Consider the following 19,051-nt stretch of genomic DNA (forward strand, 5'->3'; position numbering starts at 1 on the left):
TTAGTATGTTTTCACACATTCTTCTCTTTACACTGGGCCTTTGCATTCAGAGTACCACTCCAGGAGCCCAGCTGATATATGGCTGCCTCCTGGGAAGGAGCCTGGGCACACAAGAGCCCCGTGCCCACTGGAGCCCGTGGTGGAGATCGGGCTCCTTCTGCCGTGTCAGGGCGGCAGGCTCCAAGGAGGCTCTCCTGTGTGCAGATGCACTGTCTCTTCAGTTGTGTCTGACTCTCTGCAACCCTGTGGACTGTAGCCTGCCAGGATCCTCTGTCCATAGGATTCCCCAGGCAAACATACTAGAGTAGATTGCCATGCTCACTTCTAGGGTATCTTCCTGACCCAGGGATGGAACCTGCATCTCTTACATCTCCTGCATTGGCAGGCAAGTTCCTTACCACTAGTGCCACCTGGGAAGTCTGAGACTCTCCTGACTGCCCCCCAAATACCACATCAGGGTGCCGGAGAACGCTGAGATGGGCATCAGGAGCCCCCTCAAGGCCTGCCATCCTCCACCTTGGGCCCGGCCTCTGTACCTCACCTGTGGGCTGGCCTGGGCCCCGAGCCTTGGAAACATGCTCCAGGCAGGGAAGATGAGTGACCACAGGCCTCAGTTTCCCTGTTTCCTTTCAGCCTGGCCTGAGATCTGATGCCCACTGGCAGGGACAGAGATGCCCAGTGTCTTACTCTGTTCAGGCTATTGTAACAAGATACCACAGACGGTGGCTGTAGAGAGCATAGATTTCTCTCTTGGTCCTGGAGGCTGGCAGTCTGAGGTTGGGTGCCAGCATGGTTGGGTTCTGGTGGGGCCCACATCCAGGTCCTGTTCCTCATGGGTAGGGCACAGCTGTGAGGGCGCTAATTCTGCTAGTGCGGGCCTCACCCTCGAGACCCAGACACTTCCCAGGGCCCTACCTCCCTGACTGGGGTTAAGTTTCAACACAGGAATTTGGGGGCCTCAAGCGTTCAGGCCACAGCATCTGCGTGGCTCTCAGGCACCCTGCAGCCACGTTCCAGGTGCTTTCATCACAGGCACCCTCTGGGGTAGGGGAGGAACAGACGCCCCTGTGGATCCCCTTGCAGGCCTGGCTGCAGATGGTGATGGCCCAGCTTCCTCCTGGGAAGCAAGGTCTGCTATCCTGGAGACCTGGGTCCCCCTGCAGGCCCGCACGGCACCGTCAAACACATGCTCTGCAGGGAAGATCCTCATGCTGTCCAGGCTCCTTGCCAAGCCCGCCAGCCAGGCCACGAGTCCAAATGCTCAGACAGAGACGCTGCTGTCAGGGCTGGACTCTGACTCCCAAGAGGAAGTTCAAAATGAAACAGTTTCACTAGTGAAAGAAAAGTTGCAGAGCCAAGCGCAGATACCAGAAGTGGGAAAGCAGCGCTCTGAGTGCTTCCACCAGATGGTGCGACTTGGTGAGGGTCCCTCCCCTGGCAAGGCGCCCCCCTCCACCAGCTGCCAGATGCCCTCCCAGCCAGCGCTGGTGGCCCGTCCTCAAGGTGGGGTACAGGGTTTTATGATATAGGCCCCCAGTGCCCCAGGGGTAGACAGGACAAACTACATGGGTGGAGAGGAGTGTGTTTCTCCCCAGGAAATACATGCTTATGGAAAAGAAGCTGAGAACTTCGATTTGCTACATTCCAGAATGGAGGCAGCTTTTTACCTGGCACGATGGAGCGGCCCCAGACTCGGGGACTGCTGGCAGAGCTGGGTCCTGGTCGAGGCAAGTGGGCCCCATGTGGCTTGGAGACCCAGGGTGACCTGTCCCCTAGACGAGGGAGCCAGGGCCTCTCCCCTTGGTCCTCTGGAGCAGGCCCTGCCTTCTTAGGTGTGGACAGGTGGACACCTGGAGCCAGGAGAGTTTCTGTGTTCCCAAACTCTCTGGGGCAGCCGCTGCCAGGAAGTGGCTGCGTTTCCCAGGGGGAAGGAGGGCACACTAGTGGAGCCCTGCCCAGCTGGGCACTGGGTGGTCAATTCTGCGTGCGTAGACCTCAGGAGGGCCCTGGCCTGCCTGCCCTCCCAGCCAGCTGGACCTCGATTGTGCTCCTGCCTGAGGGTTTTTCCATCCTGTGCTGAAGCCTCAGCGCTGCAGGCAGGCCATTCCGCTCAAAACCACAAGTTCTGTGTGTGGATCTGTGTGTTTGTATGTGTGTATGGTTCTCTGTGTCTATGTGTGTGTGTTTTATCTGTGTGTCTGTGTGTGTATGTGTGTGTGGATCTGTATGTGTGTGTGTGTGTCTGTATCTGTGTGTGTGTGGGTCTGTGTGTATGGGTCTCTGTGTGTGGGGGTATATGTGGGTGACTGCATGCGCACGTCTTGTGTTCTCTGCCCCAGAGCTGAGTCCAGGGCTCACCCAGAACGAGGTGCTTCCTGCTGGGGGGGAGGCCGAGGCTGAGGGGCTGCCCGGCGTGCTGGGCAGCGCTGGGCCCCTCTGGGGAGCCCCCCTAGAGTGCTGGTCTCAGGCCGACTCCTGCAGTCCTTTCTTCCTCTCAACTTTGCCCTCACTCCCCTTCCCCCACTCCTTCCTGGCAAGCAGATGCAATCCAAACTTGTTGTGAATGTCTCCCCTGCAGTTGTCCACCGGCTCGTCCAAGTTAAATATTACTCACCGAGATGCGAGCCCACTGGGCAGTGCTGGCCTGGAGGTGGACCGGTCTGGGGAAGGTGCTGGGCAGAGGCCAGTGCCAGGCCTGTGGCATCTGTGGGTGCTGGGGGTGGGGCTGGGGTGGCAGCCAGGAGCCTGCCAGCCTTGGGCTCGCCCTTTGAAGGGGCTGTTTCCTTAACCCCTGCACTGTGCCCAGAGCAGGCAGGAGAGCGGGTAGTGGGTCCCTGGGCAGGGTGGGGCATGGCGGGGCCACCCAGGGACCAAGAGGGGCTTGGACTGGGCTTGGCAATGGCTTTCCTCCCGGTCGGTGGCTCCTGCCCTGTGCCAGGCTTGGGGCGGGACTGGGGACAAAGTGCTAGGAAGAATAGCCTGTCTCTTTCAAATCAACTTCTTTCCTGGCCCTCAGTTTTTCCCAGCAGCAAAGTAGAGGAACTGGGGTCTGGTGGCTGGACCCCTCCTCCTCTGGGGAAGAACCACCTGCTTCCCCTGGCAGCTTCTCCATCCACCTACCAGTCAGTGACGGGCTGTGGCTCTGAGGTCCTTCCCGGCTGGCTTGGAGCAGGGTCCCCCAGACGGCCATCCTCTGGGGCAGCAGAGCTGGGGGACTCACCAGGGCCAACCTCCCGCCAGCACCTGCCCCACTCTCCACGTGGACCCCAACGGGACCTGACCGCACCCAGCCTCAGGGCCTTTGCACCTACTGTGCCCTGCACTCACCTCTTACCCATCACAGGGCACTGCTGGAATGGACCTCCTGAGGAGCACTATCTCCCTCGCTTGGTACCCCACCCACCTTCCCCGGTCCCGGTCTGTTCTTAAAAGCATATACCCCCGACTAATACAGAACATCTGGAAGTTTCATTTTTCATTGTCTCCCATAAAAACAGAAGCACTTGAGAACAGGAATTCTTTCCTGCCTGTCTACATGCGTATCACAGTTTGGCCCTTGATAAACCTGGTGGAGGAGACCGATTCCATAGTCATGCCTAGTATGGGGGTCTCACCCACAGTCACACATCGCCTCTCAGGGCCAGAGCCCCCGGCCCACACTTGAATCTCAGCCTGGGGTCCAAGAATTCCGAACAGGGTCCCCTGTGAGAGGCCCGCAGGGTGTAAAGGAGACGCGGGGCTGTGGCTGTCCCAGAAGTCTGAGCCACCACATAAAACCCTACAGGAGGGAGCTGTCTGGTGGCCTAATGGTTAGGATTCCTGGCTTCACTACCTGGAAACCCTGACCAAGGAACTGAGATCCCTAAAGCCATGCAGAGTAGCCAATAAAATAAAATAAAATATTAAAACAAAAACAAAACCAAGGAAGAGAGTAGAAGAACAGAGTCCACGCAGTCACCTATGGTAGTGATGGGGCTGCCCCTGATACGTTCCAGGGCCACAGGCCTTTCATCCTTAATCTTCACACCTGTAGCATGAAGCCTGCCCCCTACCCCTCACTGTCCAAAGCCCTGTGGACAGTGCCTAGGTCTGCACCAGCCTAGGCCCACTCTCGAGGGGCCTCCTCCAGGCCTGAGCCCTTCCAGGGACACAGCCTCAGGATAGGGAGGCCCCTGGGGGAGCTGTGGAAGGCCCACCTGTGCCCTCCTGAAAGTTCTCTGCACACCTTTGTGCACGAGTCTGTGTGGGGCTCTGGAGACAGGGCCGCCCACCTGCCTGCCTCCTGCCCAGACCTGTGAGTACTGTGCCTGCCGGTGTGGACGGGGGCGAGTTGGGACTTCACACCTGAAATCCAGCGGGAGGTCAGGAATGTGAGTATTCAAACTACCTTCCTGCCATGTCTGTCATTTCTGGGAGCAGACACGGCAGCTCACGGCTAGCCCAGTGTCTTCTCTGCCCTTCCAGATGCTGGCAGGACAGCATGTGGCCGCGACCCTCGGCCTGGCCCATGCCAGCGCCTCTGACCCTTGCAGAGCAGCCCTGCCTGCCTGCCCTCCCTTCGGCCCCAGACCCAGCATCTGCTTTCTGGGTGAGGCTGGTGGGGGTGGGTTTGGGTTACTTTGGCCCCGGGCCTTGTGGGGTGATGGGGAGGAGCAGACCCTCTGCAGGTCCAGGGCTGGCCCTTCAGGCTCCTCCGTGGAAGGAGAAACTCCTTCTGACTGTGGCAAGGACATAGGGAATGCGGGCTCTCCAAGCCTTGCCTGTCTGTTCTGCAAGGCCCTGCTGAGATGTCTCGGGCCTTTTGGCAAATGTCTGAGTCCCCAGGAGTAGGGTAGGCCTCCAGTCCTGAGTGCCCCCACCATCGGTCTGGGCTGAGGGCAGCCCTCAGGCTGAGTGTTGAAGGGACAGTTGGGTAAAGTGTGGCCCAGATAGAGACGCAGCCTCGTGACCAACTACAGGACACCTCGGCCAGGAGGAGGGACCATGGCCCCCCAGTCCTGCAGTCAGACTAGGCCCAAGATGTGGAGCCTGAGACCTGCAGACCACGCACTGGGGATGGGGGAGGCAGCAGCCCTGGAGCAGGGGGGCAATGTGACAGCTGGTGTGTATCAGACCAGGCCACAGGGCCTCTCCATGCTCCTGCCATTCTGATGGCCCAGCATGGTCACCAGAAGGGCTGCAGGGGCAAAGCCAGTGAGGCCTGCCTCCTGGGCTGCCAGGGTTGCAGCAGCTCCCACAGGCACTGGCGTGGCAGGGAGCCCAGGCCTAGGGCCCCGAGGAAGGGCCTGGCTGGTGGGCAGCAGGCATGGGGAGGCGGCAAGGCCCACACCTCCGGGGCTTAGCCGGGCGGGAGGCGGGGAGTGGCTGGGGCGGCCCCGTGGCAGCGGCTGGAGGCCTGGGCGGCAGGAAAGGGACAGGTGACGTCATTGCCGCCTGGAATCTGCTGTTTGGAGGCGTCGCCATGGAGACCGGAAGGCTCAGGGTGGGTAAAAATAGCAAACCCAAGAGGGTGTAAGTTCCAAGAACTAGAGTCTGAAAAGAAAGGAAAACACAGTCTCCTTCCCTGTTTCTTGAGGAGGACAGAGACCCAGGGCTGCAGGCTGCAGGAGGGGCCTTGGGGCTTCCGGCTCAGCCCCACCGCAGCCCGCAGTCCTGGGGTCCCTGCCGCCTGCCATCCCAGAGCTTTGTCCCCAAGCAGGGCGTGGCGCAGCCAGGCTCCAGCGGGAGTGTCTGGAGTCCGCTTTCTCCAGGCGTTGGAGGCAGCGCTGGGGCCACTTTCCTCCCCTCTTCCTCCTGTGGCAGAGAGGCAGGAGCTCTGGACGCCCAGCAGCCTGGATGGGCGGTCTGCATGGAGTCCCAAGGCTCAGTTGCCCAGGCCCGGGGGAGTGGGGGAAGGGCATCCCAGGGGAGAAGCAGCAGTGGGCCTGGTCCCTCCGGTCCCATGGCCACCCCTCTCTGAGTTTCCCTGAGGGGACTTGACTTGCTCCTCTCCAGGCCAGGAGCCAGCATGACTCCCAAAACACTCAGCACACGCTGTCGGGACGCCCCTTCAGCTGCAGCCTCTGGGGCCTGCTGTGTCCTCATGGTCCCAGGACACAGAAATGAGGCAGGAGGTCTGAGGTCCCTGGGTTCTTCTCCCCAGAGTCCTGAGAGGACTGTGCAGCCTCGAGGGGCTCCTGGATTGGTGCCCACCTCCAGGAAACAGAGCTGCCCTGCTGGAGGCTCTGGTGGCACTTCGCGGGGAGGGGTCCTCTGTCCTGACCAAAGGGGACTCTGATTGCTGCTCCTTCTAAGAACACAGTCCTGGCTGAAATGTTGGGCTCAGGGCCCATGGATGAACCAAGTGCTCTCAGAGGGGCCAAGAGCACCAGGCAAGGTGCTGAAAGCACAGCAGTGGGCCACTCCCAGGCCCAGAGGGAAGGCAGTCCATCCCATTCGCAGTGCCCTGGGGAAATCCTTTTCTTCTCCCCTTCCTGCCTAGGCTGGCAGTGGGGCTGCATCTCTGCCCACAGTCCCTCAACAAATCTGGAAGAACCTATAGTCTCTTCTCTTCCACCCTTGTTCTGCAGGGTTAGGGGAGCCCTCTCCCCACATGGGATGGGACCCTGGGAGTGCAGGGGTCTTGCCTCTGGTGCCCAGATGCCCTTGGCCGGTGGCGGTCGATGGCTGCAGAAGCGAGGGGGGAATGGAGCCCCGTGCAGGGGGAGCTCGTTCCCCCAAGAAATAGCTCAGATGCCTTATGTAAGGGTGAGCTCACTGCAGAGTCTGCCAGGAATGACGGCAGGAGGGCGGGGGGGCTGCTTAGGCCGGAGTGTGGCTCCGATTTACGAGGAGAGAGGGGCCCAGGGCCTGGAGGCAGGCAGGGGCTGCTGGCTGTCCTGGGGTGCAGAGCCGGGGCACAGGTCCTCCTGGGGCTGGAGGGGCCAGGGAGGGACCAGGCCCAGGTGCTGTGGATGGGCCTGGGGTTCTTAGACCAAGATCCACCCTGCTCTACCCTCCGACCTGGGCACCAGTAGGAGTGTGGTCAGAGCAGGGGCCTCTAAGTGCCCAAGATTCTCTGGGAGCAGCGTGGGGGGCCTTGGATGGGGGTGGGCACTAGCTGCCCTCTGTCTTTCAGCCCCTTCCCAGGATGCTTAGCCAGGGGGACGTGGCCTCCCTCTTCTTTCTTCCCTGTTGGAGGCTGGTCTGACACCCCTTGGTGTCCCCTCCCCTCTGGGGTGTGCAGCATCCCTCACCCAATGTGGGATAGGCCCAAACCTCAGAGCCAGCCCAGCAGCCCTCTCTCCTGGAGAGGCAACCTCAGGCCCAGAGGGGAGGGGCTCAGAACAGCCGCAGTGGGCATGCTCAGGGCCCCGGAGCAATCCACCACCACCCCCAGTAGGAACCAGCTCCCAAAGCACCCAGCCTGTGGACCTCTGACCCCCTGGTTGCTTGGACTGGAGGAAGGTCCCTTGACCCATGAGACCACCATCAGATGTCCACTAACAGGTATCCAGAGTGCTTGCTCCTCACTGGAAAGGGCTAGGTCACAAACTAGAAGAGACAACCCCAGGGCCTGGTGGGGGGGGGGGGATGTACACAGAGGACACAGGAGAGGGCTGGGAGCTCAGGGTGGGCAGACCCTGCTCCCAGGAAGTGTGGCTAGGAAGGATGATGAGAAGGAGGCAGCTGGAGGGGCCATGGGCCCAGGAGACAGGAGGTAGGGCCTATTCTAGTGCTGGGGGTGTGGGGGTGAAGATGGGAGAGGCCGGGGGTCCCTCTGGATCTCAGGCTTTACCTGGCTGCTGGGAGGTCAACTGGGTGTGTCCTAAAGGTAGGGGGTCCTTGTTGCTCCATGCTTCACTAGGGTCACTGGGGTCTCCGAGTGGCCCTCAGAGCAGCCCCCTGCCCGGACTGTTCATCAGAGCTCCCATCCAACACCTGCTGCGGGTGGCTGGGCCTCACCTGGGTGCCCATGTCCTCACTACACAGTGCCCTGGGCAGGTCCCAGGCCTCCAGAGCCTATGTGCGCCCTGCCGTGATGCAGGAAGTGACATCATGTCCTCAGAGCTGCGTGTGTAGGTTCATGTATCACAGCGGCCCTGGCGACCGGTCTGGAGAGGCCATCCTGACCACCGGACTCTTCTGTTGATACCAGCAGCTGTCTGGTGGGAAACTTCCGGCAGGCAAGGAGCTGCCTTTCCACCTATCATGTCCCTGGTGCCCACCTGGCACTGCTCAGCAGTTCTGCTGCTTAAGGGGACATTAGGGGGTCCTTGAAGGGCTTGGCTCCCTGCTCCTTGCAGTTCGGCACCCTGGCCCCTCATCCTGGGGCCCAGGGCTACAAGCCATAGGCGGCCACCCTGTGATCGGTGGGGCGTGGCCAGCAAGGGGCACGTTCCGCTTGGAGCAGTGTAGGACGCTTCAGGGGACAGGGTCTTGTTGGGCGGGGGTGAGGCCGCAGGGCAGGTGCCCACAGAGCTCCCTGCAGGCTGAGGCCAAGTGCCCAGAGGCTGGGGCCAGGCCTGCTACAGTGAGGGGGTTGGATAGGGCCTCAGGGCCATGGGGTGGGCATTTGGATGGCTGTGTCTGGTATGGGAAAGGGGCCCACTCGTCCCTCCCCATTCCAGGAAGATGGTGACAGCTCCTGGGTGGGGTCAGGGTTTGGGGCTGCTGCCTGCAGTGGGGGTGGGCAGGACCTGGGGCTCCAGGGGAGGCAGCCCCCACCCTCTGCCAGCCTCTGCGGTGGTGTGCCGGGCTCACCCTCATGGCCATTGGCGTTTCCCATGCCCCGTAGCCAGGTGCTCAGCTCAGCTTTCCAAGCACCACTCCAGCTGACCACCATGAAGCAGGTCTGGCCTGAGTACTGGGTGCCAGACCCATGTGGGACCCAGCCCAGGCCTTGGCCCCTGAGTACCCAGGGGAGGCACACACACCTTCAGCCCCTGGGTGAGTAGTAGTTCTTACACAGGCCAGGAGGCCGACCCTACAGAAGTTTTCATGGGGGGAGGGGAGACTCCTTCCCAGACAGAATGATTCAAAAGAAACGAGAGGGAAGGTCAGTAAGACTGAAGCAGCTTCTTTGGAAGACCAGAAAATGCAGGTCATCACGAAGAAGAATTTAAAATATCTGTGGTTCTCTCACTTGGGAAAACCTACTTTCTTGTTTCTGACACAGAAACTGAGGACCATAAGCGTCTGAGCCCATGATTGAAAGTGTTCTATTGACTTTCAGCTGAAAACTTGTGATTTCCATTTTGATTCCTTCTTAAATTGATGACTTATTCAAAGTGTATTCTTTAATGTCCCAAACTGTGTCATTTTGAGGAAGGGAATGTGAGGATGAGATGGTTGGATGGCATGACTGACTCAATGGACATGAATTTGAGCAAACTCCAAGAGATGGTGAAGGACAGGGAAGCCTGTTGTGCTGCAGTCCATGGGGTTGCAAAGAGTCGAACACGACTGAGCATCTGAACAGCAACAACACGTGACTGCGTCTTTTCGTTGTTACTTATTTTTAGTTTAGAGTTCCGCTCTGTTTGCTTGATTCTTACCAAAGAAAGACGCATAGATGAAAGGAACAAAAAGAACCCAAGAGGTTAGGACACTGTGGACAAGTCTGTAGTGGTCACTGAGCCACCTCCCCCTGACCCTGGGTCCAGTGGCCTGGGCTCAGCCTCTCTCAATTCTTTCAGCTGTTCCTTCTCTGATTTTTCTCCATTTTTATGAATTATGTGCTCCTGCTGTTCCTTTCTTCAAGTTTTGGACTCTGTGACAGGTCACTGGAGCAGCTCTGATCCAACACCCCCTGCCCCTGCCTGACTTTCTCTTCCTTTCTCCCCTCAAATGTGCTAAGTTGTTGTTTACACTATTATAACTATGTCAATACATTCACTGCTTAAGCCAACTGGTGAACTCTACTTAGATTTTCCCTTTGTTTTTCCTGGAGTTAATATTTGCCTTGCTTTCTTTTTCAACTGCTGAGCTAGTGCCTAGAGCTAATATCTTCCACCTCACCCAGGAGGCCCTCCATACAGTTGCTTGCTTGCTTGCTGAGTCACTTTAGTCATGTCCAACTCTTTGTGCAACCCCACAGACGGTAGCCCACCAGGCTCCTCTGTCCATGGGATTCTCCAGGTAAGAGTACTGAAGTGGGTTGCCATGCCCTTCTCTAGGGCATCTTCCCGACCTGTGTCTCTTACACCTCCTGCATTGGCAGGCAGGTTCTTTACCACTGGTGCCACCTGGAAAGCCCTCCATACAGTTTGGAGCTTGTCAAATGCGTTCTATAGTCCATCACATCCTGGCACCCTCTGCTCTCTGGTCCTGCTCTGGGCTGGTTGCTCTCTGGGCTCCTTCTCTGGGCTGCTGGGAAGAATCTCTACATCCCATTCAGGGACCAGACAGCCTCTTCTGAGCCTGTGTGGTCATGCTGGAAGCTTGGTTCCAGCTCCTATTTGAGAAGTGGCCTGTGGCCTCAACTGCATCTGATGGTGTGCTTAAGCCCCTGTCCTTGGGGGCATGACGCCAGCTCCAAGCCCCAGGTAGGCTGCTCAGTCTCCACCCTGCTCCACCGTGGGGCTTGCCTTCTGTCCTTGCCTCCAGGCCTGCAGAGCGCTTTCTTTCTGCCTTTTCACAGAACATTTAAAGAGCAGACCTATGTTCCCCAGCACGCGTTCATACTGGGCCAGGAAGCGGTCCAGCTCGTCTGCCATCTCAGCTGGAGTTGCAGCAGACACTCGTGGAGTCTCACCTGCCTTGCTTGACTGGAGGGCTTTCAGTGGCCCTAGGTTGGTGCCCACTCCACTGGGCAGCTCAGGCTCATAGGACCCAACAGAGAACCCATGCCTCCTCCCTGTGACATTCTTAGAAATAAACTGGGTGTTTTCTAACAATCTCAGGTTAACAGAGAAGTTAGCAGTTGCAAGAATAGTACAGGAACCCACCCTCCCCACACCCCATGTGCCTTGTGAGAGTGAACTGCTGGCATGGGACTCCATCACACCCTGCAGTGCCACGTCCTGGGCAGGGCTGCTGCCCTCTGCTCCCCAGACTCATTCCAAGCTGCTCTGATAACATCGTTGGCAGTAACCATGTCCAGCCAGGGACCACACATTGCTCTGAGCCTTTATAACTTTCATCTGCATCGGTCCGGAATATTCTTCGGACTTTCTCTGTCAGGACCCTGATGCCTTTGAAGGTTCCAGGCCCGCCTTTCTGTACAAAGTCCTTCTGTGTGGGTGCTAGAGGTTCGGCATGGTCAGATGCAGGCTATGCCTCTTTGGCAGGATGGAGGGAAGTGACTCTCTGCCCCCCACTGCCCCTGCACTCAGGTGGTGCAGGGTCACAATTAATATGATGATTGCTGGCGTCCACTGGGATGACTGGGTTTGGGTGGTGCCTGCTAGTGTCCCCCGCCAGGAACTCACTCATCTTCCCTTTGCAGTTGATGGGAGCCTTGCGGGGAAGAACTGTAAAACAAGGCAAATAGACCATTTCTCACCAAACTTTCAAGTTACAAATATTATTATTTTAATACATATTTAAATACGCTGGCTATGCACAGCCCTCTGGTTTTCTATTTTGTTTTGTGGTTATGATTCCCTACCATTGTGAGCATCTCTGACTTGCCAGTGGGTGCCCGTCCTCTTGAAGCGGCTACACCGTCTCTCTTGACCAGTCCCTGTTATCCTTTGGACCTCCCTACTTCCAGACATGGTAAGATGTTTCAGACTCTTTCTACCCTCTCTCTGCCCAAGCCCTATGACCAAATGTTTCTCCAAAGGACCCTGCTTCCTTCTAGTGGAGGATGGCACTTAGAAGCCAAGACACAGCTTCTCAGGGTGCTTGCTGCTGTTGGGGGTGTCTCTCTTCTCAGGGCCTCTCCCTGGGGAGAGCCCGGGGTTATATGGATGCCTGTACAAATATGCATCGACTTTTACAGTTTCATGGGTCCACATGGATAAGTCCAATCCAATGCCATGCACTTATTTATTCCTTTCCATTCTTAAATTCCCATCTGACTTGTCACCAATAATTCATTTCCTTATTGGCTCAATCGCATAAGTAATCAAGCTGCCTGGCCAGCAGATGTCTTTTTCCTCCTCGGGCTCTGACCTCAATCAGGACAGCCCCATGGCATTGCTCTGGGCCCCACAGTCCAGTTCCAGGAGCTTGAAGTGGCAGGCTGGTGACATACATGCCTTCCCTCCGCCCACCTTCCTCCCACCTGGAAACATCTCCCAGACACACTGTGTGGACCCAAATCTTTGTCTCAGGATCTGCTTCAGTGGAACTCAAACTAAGGTAAAAGGTTTAAGTTTTTATCAAACTTGTGTTACTTAAATGATTTTTTTTTTCAAATTTAAAGTTTTAAAACAGTATCTCAGGGACTTCCCCAGTGGAGTAGTGGATAAGAATCTGCCTGCCAAAGCAGGGGACATAGGTTCAGTCCCTGGCCCGGGAAGATTCCACATGCCACAGAGCAACAAAGCCTGTGTGCCACAAACCACTGGGCCACGCCCTAGAGCTTTCAGCAAAAGAAGCCACTGCAAGGAGAAGCCAAGCACTGCAATCAAAGGTAGCCCCTGCTTGCGGCTAAGCAACAAAGACCCAGCACAGCCAAAAATCAAACAAACCGCTAAACAAAATAAAAATAAACAGGATCTTAGCCCTTTCCTGATAATGGCAGTCTGTGCTTGTTTGAGGCCAGGTGTTTTCTTCCCAGGGAGCAGGGAGTCGGGAGCAGGTGGGACCAAGGAGGGCAAGGCTGGTCCTCCAGGGAAGCTGTCTGTGGGCGTCTATGTAAGGACTTGCTGACCTGAGTTTCCTGGCCCATTTCCCTAGCTGGGCCTCTGAGCTGTTCCCCATGGCAATGGATACCACATCACTGCCAACATGCGCATCTCCTGGGTCCTGGGGCGCTGCCGGTTCCAAAGCCAGCACCCAACTGCTGGAGGCCTCTGAGGGGCCTGAATGACCTTGCTTCCTTACAAGCAGGGACGTCTATCCTTGGCCTCCTTGGCTGCAGGAGACGGATGCCACAGAGGGCAGGATTTGGTCTCCTTCCCCACTGGTCCCAGAACTTGGCTCGTGCCCATCAGGGTACGCATTCCCTAAGTGCATGCTTGTATCTTAAGCGAACATGTGCATGACCCATACCTATCAGTGCAGCAAAGGCTGGGGAGTGAGCTAGGTGGCCTGGTGCACTGGGTTCTTCCTCTGCCCCCTGACATGGCTGTGCCTGTGGCCTGGCCCCTCCACCTGCCAGCGGGGTGAGTGGCCTGTGGCAGTGGTCAGTGGGAGGAGTAGGCCACTGGCCAGGACAGCTGTGGTGATGAGTTGATGGGAGGAAGGTCAGCAGGTGGGGCCCCAGCTGGGCTTGTGGAGAAGACAGGACCAGGCTGACTCTCTAGGCACAGCAGCCCTGGCCCATGGTGGTTGGGGTGGGGTCGGCTGCTCCAGAAACTCCAACATCTTTCGGGGAAAGAAACCTCAAAGTTCACTGAAGCAGTGAAGTTTTACAAACCAGTCCAGGCCCTTCCCTGAATCTCAGGGCCCTTCACTCCTCACCTGTCCCCCTCACCTATGCACAGTCACTTTGGCTTCAACCTGGGTTCTCAAGCTCTGGGAGTATTGTCTCCTCCACCTGGTCCCCTCTTAAGACCCCTTCCTGGAGCCCTGCAAAGCCAGAGGGCAGAGGGGAGGGGGCCCCCTGGAGTCAGGCACTGCCCATCCAGGGGCCCTCAGGCTTTGGGCCCTCCTGAGAATGCTGGCTTGGCTGAAGGAGCAGGAGGAATTGAGCGTTTGGCTGAAAACCCTTCCTGTCCAGCCCTCCAACCACCTTCTTTCAATTACCTGTATGGGAGTCAAAGTCATGTAGAAGGAACAGACTCAGGTACAATAGAAAATTTTTGGTCCAGATATTGTTTACTTGCGAAGTCATGTCTGACTCTTTGCGACCCCATGGACAGCAGCACGCCAGGCTTCCCTGTCCTCCTTCACCATCTCCCAGAGTTTGCTCAAACTCATGTCCATTGAGTCGGTGCTGACATCCAACTGTCTCATCCTCTGTTGCTCCCTTCTCCTCCTGCTGTCAATCTTTCCCAGCATCAGGGTCTTTTCCAATGAGTCAGTTCTTCGCATCAGGTGGCCAAAGTATTGGATCTTCAGCTTCAACTTCAGCCCTTCCGATGAATATTCAGGGTTGATTTCCTTTAGGATTGACTGGTTTGATTTCCTTGCAGTCCAAGGGACACTCAAGAATCTTCTCCAGCACCATGGAGTCTGCGAAAGCAAAGACATGTCTTTTCTTGTTTTGTATGGACCCCTTTCCTAGTTTTCCTGTGTTGGCAGCCATAGGAAAACCTGGTGTTGAGTGGACATGTGGGTAGGAGAAGGTTCACGCCCATGGGAGGGAGCTGTCAGTTCTTCAGACGTGGAGCAATGCACCCTGAACCACAAGGTCTCCCCCATGAGATTTTGCAACCATACAGGTGTGGGGTCTCTGCCCATTCTCGCTGCCTCTCTGGACACCTGTCCATGCCTGCAGAGACACCCAGTCAGCTCCCCGGGGCAGGAATGCTGGTTTGGGGCCAGTTTCAGCCTCCAATGGGGAGTCAGGAGCAATAAGGTCCAAGCTGAAGGTCACACAGGCTGAAGTGGGTGGGCCCTCTCACCTCTGCCCAACACTGTGGGCCCCCCATGTGTCCTCCAGTGTCTGGGCCAGCTTGGGTGCCCTGGTCCTGTGGAAGAAAAGATGCCACTGCCTAGCTGGGCAGGACTGTCCCTCTGCCCTTGAGTTAAGCACAACCAGAATTGTCTTCTAGATCTCAAGTCTCCAGCCTCCAGGACTCTGCTAGATACTGTTTCCTCTGGGGGCCACCCAGTCAGCCTGTCCAACCTCAGGCCCTTGTCTTGTCCCACCCAACGCTTTTCTGTCTGTCCCTTGTGATAGAGCCAGAGTGCAGAAGGATGGACAGTGTGGTCTCACATTGGCCCTGCCCTGGGTGCCCTGCAGATGTAAAATGGCTCTTTGAGCCTGGGGACTGTCGGGTAAGGGTCGGGCCAGCGTGCTCGGGGCACGCAGGCAGGAGCCAGGTTCCTGAGGAGCCTGGGCCTCACGGTAAGCTGGACGCAAGCCCTGCCCTGGAACTGGTGGTGGGCGCACAAACTGGCTGTGTGGGGGACCATCGTGAGGGGTCGTGGGGTGGTCGGCCCTGCGGCCAGTCATCCTTTGGGGGTTGCTGTGTCGCGCCTGCATTGCTCGGGGGGACTCCCAGAACAGTCTGCACGGTGTCTGTCTCCCGTGTGGGGTCTCTGGGGTGTTGCCATCCTGTAGTAACCCACGTCGTCTGGCTCGGTGTCCCAGTCCTGCGTGGGACTTGGGTCATATTGCCCCGTCACGTGCGTGGGGACCCCGGGGGCTGGGCTGGGAGGCGTGCGGTAGAGGGTGCGCCGGCCCCATCCGCCCGCCCCTCAGCTGGTTTGCGGTTGTGGTGGGGGGCCCTGTGTGGGTTTCTGGGCTCTGGCGGCGACACGGCGGCTGGACGGGCGCCTTCACTGCCGCGCAGGAAGTAGCCTCCACCGGATGGGGGGCCCGGGGCGCAGCCACCGCCCCCGCCGAGCGGCCTTCCGGCGGGCGGGCCCGAACGGAGCCGAACGGGGCTGAGTCCTGGACGGGCGGGGCCGAGCGTAGCCGAGCGAAGCCGAGTCGCGGGCGGGCAGGCCCGAGATCAGCCGAGCGGATCCGAGTCCCGGTCCGGAGGGCGGGCCCGAATGCGGCCGAGTGAGGCGGAGCGCCAAGCGCGGGCGGGGGGAGCGCGCGTTCCTGGAAGAGCCTGGCCGGTGGTGGGGGCGGGCGCATTCCTGGCTGGCGCTCGGCTGAGGCCGACGCGCGGCCCCAGACGACGCTCGGGGCGGGGCGGCGGCGCGGGGCGGGGCGGGACGCGGGGCGGGGCGGCGGCGTGAGCTCAGCGCCCGGCGCTCAGTCCGAGCTGGAGCGAGCCGCCGGGAGGATGTGCGCCGAGCCCCGCGCCGCCGCCGCCGCCGCGGTCTGAGGCCGCCCCACAGGCGCTCCGCCGCCCCGGAAGCCGCGCGCGCGGGCGGGCGGGCGGGTGGGCAGGCCGCGGAGCCGGGCGCGGGCGGCGGGGTGGGTGCGGGCCGGGCCGGGAGGCCGGCGGCGGGCGCAACGCGGCCGGCCAGCGCCGCCGGGACGAGCCGGGCGGGCGCCGCGCGGTGGGAGGAGCGGGGCGGCGGCGGCGCGCCGCGCGAGGACGGCCCGGCGGGCCCCGCGCCCGCGCCCCCGCTCCTCCCGGGCCCCTCGGCCTCGGCCGCCGCGGCGATTCGCGCCTCGCGGCGCCGGCACCTGCCCGCGCGCCCCCCGCGAGCCCCGGGCCCGCGAGCGTTGGCGTTGGCGTTGGCGGCGCGCGCTGGGGCATGCCCCGCGCCTAGGGCCCGGGGGGCGCGCGGGGGGCGCGCGGGGGGCCCGGGCGGCGGCGGGCGCGGCGCGGGGCGCGTGGATGTGGCGCCGGGCCCGGGCGGCGGCGGCGGGCTCCAGCGGCGGGACCCCTTCGCCCCGCCCGCCTTCCCCTTCGGGCCCCCGGGCGAGGCCGAGGCCGCGGCCGTGATCGGCCGGGAGCCGGCGGCGGGGGGCGGTCGGGGCCGGGGCCGGGGGCGCCGCCGGGGCGCGCGGGGCGGCGGCGGGGGCCGCGGGGGCCCGGGCACGCGGGAGCGGGAGCGGCCTGGGGAGCCGGAGCGCACCATGGAGGCGGCGGCGGGCGGCCGCGGCGGCTTCCAACCGCACCCGGGGCTGCAGAAGACGCTGGAGCAGTTCCACCTCAGCTCCATGAGCTCGCTGGGCGGCCCGGCCGCCTTCTCGGCGCGCTGGGCGCAGGAGGCCTACAAGAAGGAGAGCGCCAAGGAGGCAGGCGCGGCCGCGGTGCCGGCGCCGGTGCCCGCGGCCGCCGAACCCCCGCCGGTGCTGCACCTGCCCGCCATCCAGCCGCCGCCGCCCGTGCTACCCGGGCCCTTCTTCATGCCGTCCGACCGCTCCACGGAGCGCTGCGAGACCGTGCTGGAGGGCGAGACCATTTCGTGCTTCGTGGTGGGCGGCGAGAAGCGGCTGTGTCTGCCGCAGATCCTCAACTCCGTGCTGCGCGACTTCTCGCTGCAACAGATCAACTCGGTGTGCGACGAGCTTCACATCTACTGCTCGCGCTGCACGGCCGACCAGCTGGAGATCCTCAAAGTCATGGGCATCCTGCCCTTCTCGGCGCCCTCGTGCGGGCTCATCACCAAGACGGACGCCGAGCGCCTGTGCAACGCGCTGCTGTACGGCGGCGCCTACCCGCCGCCCTGCAAGAAGGAGCTGGCGGCCAGCCTGGCGCTGGGCCTGGAGCTCAGCGAGCGCAGTGTGCGTGTGTACCACGAGTGCTTCGGCAAGTGCAAGGGGCTGCTGGTGCCCGAGCTCTACAGCAGCCCGAGCGCCGCCTGCATCCAGTGCCTCGACTGCCGCCTCATGTACCCGCCGCACAAGTTCGTGGTGCACTCGCACAAGGCCCTGGAAAACCGGACCTGCCACTGGGGCTTCGACTCGGCCAACTGGCGGGCCTACATCCTGCTCAGTCAGGACTACACGGGCAAGGAGGAGCAGGCGCGTCTCGGCCGCTGTCTGGACGACGTCAAGGAGAAGTTTGACTATGGCAACAAGTACAAGCGGCGGGTGCCCCGGGTGAGTGTCCCGTGGCAGCCGTGCCTGGGAAATGGGAGCCGGGCCTGGAGAGGGCGGGGTGCCCTCCTGGGTCGGGGGCTCAGCCTCCCCCACACGTTTCAGGGCTAGGTTTTGTTTTGTGGAAACTTGGGGGTGGTGTTGGCGTCCCCATAGACTGCTCCGTATCAGGAGGAAGGTCCTTTGGTCTGACTTCTAGGACTAGCTCCTTGCCTGGTTGGGAGCCTGGGGGGCAAGCTTGGGGGGTGAAGCCCTCCTGAGGCCCAAGCTGTTGCCCAGCTGGGTCGGGAGGGGCAGGCCTCTTTTGCCCTTAGTCCCAGGAAGTTTGATCCTGGCCGGATCCAGTCTGGAGCCTTCAGCCCAGGCCTTCCTGGGGACCAGGGGGGTGTCCAGGCTGAGTGGGGGGCAGGGAACCGCCCTGGCCTTCCCACTCCCGGGCTGGCACACAGAGGGGAGCCTGCCCGTGTCCCCAGCAGGCGGAACTTGGCTGGGCAGGGCCTGTTTGTGCCTTGAAGTCTTGGGAGACAGACTCCAAAGCGAAGCCAGGTGTCTGGGCCGTGGTGGCCGGGGGCCGAGACTCGGCGACTCCAGCTTTGTGTGTGTGCCTGGCCTGCCAGAGAGTGAGTCTCAGAGTCCCCTGTGTGGGGGCGAGGGCCGCTTGGCACCGGGATCGGGAACTGGTCAGCGGGCGCCTGAGGCTCTGGGTGTCAGGGGAGCCACTGGCCTGCGGTTTGTTTTGGACGTGCACGTTTTCTTCTGTCCTTTCCTCTGAGAGGCAAAGGGCGGTGGGGAGGGCCGTTGGCCTGGGGTCTGTTTGTTCGCCAGACAGTGGATCCGTGTGATCCAGCCTGGCAGCTCCTGGCCTCTCACTGGGGTCCACACCAGCTTTGCATGGCACCTCCCCCCTCCCCAAGTATTTGTAACTTTTCTTTTGAGTATCCAGGCTTATTAAATTGCACACACAGAATGCTGCATTGGCTCTGCTATTCTTGGGAGGCCTAATTAATTCAGCTATTGCATCAAACTTTTTTTTCCAAATCTGTGAATAGATGTTCCCGCCCGGTTTTCTCTGGGCGCCCCTCCAGCGGAGTGTCAGAGTCTCCGGGAGCGGAGGAGGGGAGGGGAAGCCAGGCCTGTCGCCTGCGCTCGGGAGGCCCGTGTGTGCTTGTGGATGTGCTGGTGTTCCTGCCTTCGGCTCCTCTGGCACCCAGGTGGCAGCTGTCTGCAGACCAGGGCTGGGATTGGGCAGGAGGGACGGTCTGAGTGGGCATTGTGGGTGGGGGAGGGTGCTGGTGGCAGGTCCCAGCAGGCTGATCGGGCCTCTCGTTTCAGACTGGGAGC

At 60.4% G+C, this 19,051-nt stretch overlaps 1 protein-coding gene across 2 annotated transcripts in view; it reads left to right on the plus strand.

The window, feature by feature from the left end:
* Positions 1–15,975: 15,975 nt before the first annotated feature.
* SKI (SKI proto-oncogene) overlaps positions 15,976–19,051 on the plus strand; it is a 55,195-nt gene continuing 52,119 nt past the window's right edge. Inside the window, exon 1 of one of the 2 annotated variants that reach the window (XM_086342502.1) lies at positions 15,976–17,713. In XM_086342502.1, coding sequence (XP_086198628.1) covers positions 16,745–17,713 — 969 coding nt within the window. In that variant the 5' untranslated portion in view covers positions 15,976–16,744. The remainder of the gene's footprint in view (positions 17,714–19,051) is intronic. The other variant, XM_086342503.1, reaches the window with a different exon arrangement.

Source organism: Bos grunniens, chromosome 16, assembly GCF_055505025.1.
Source record: "Bos grunniens cultivar Pamir isolate PY7600 chromosome 16, Bosgru_T2T1.0, whole genome shotgun sequence".
In the NCBI taxonomy this organism is placed as follows: domain Eukaryota; kingdom Metazoa; phylum Chordata; class Mammalia; order Artiodactyla; family Bovidae; genus Bos; species Bos grunniens.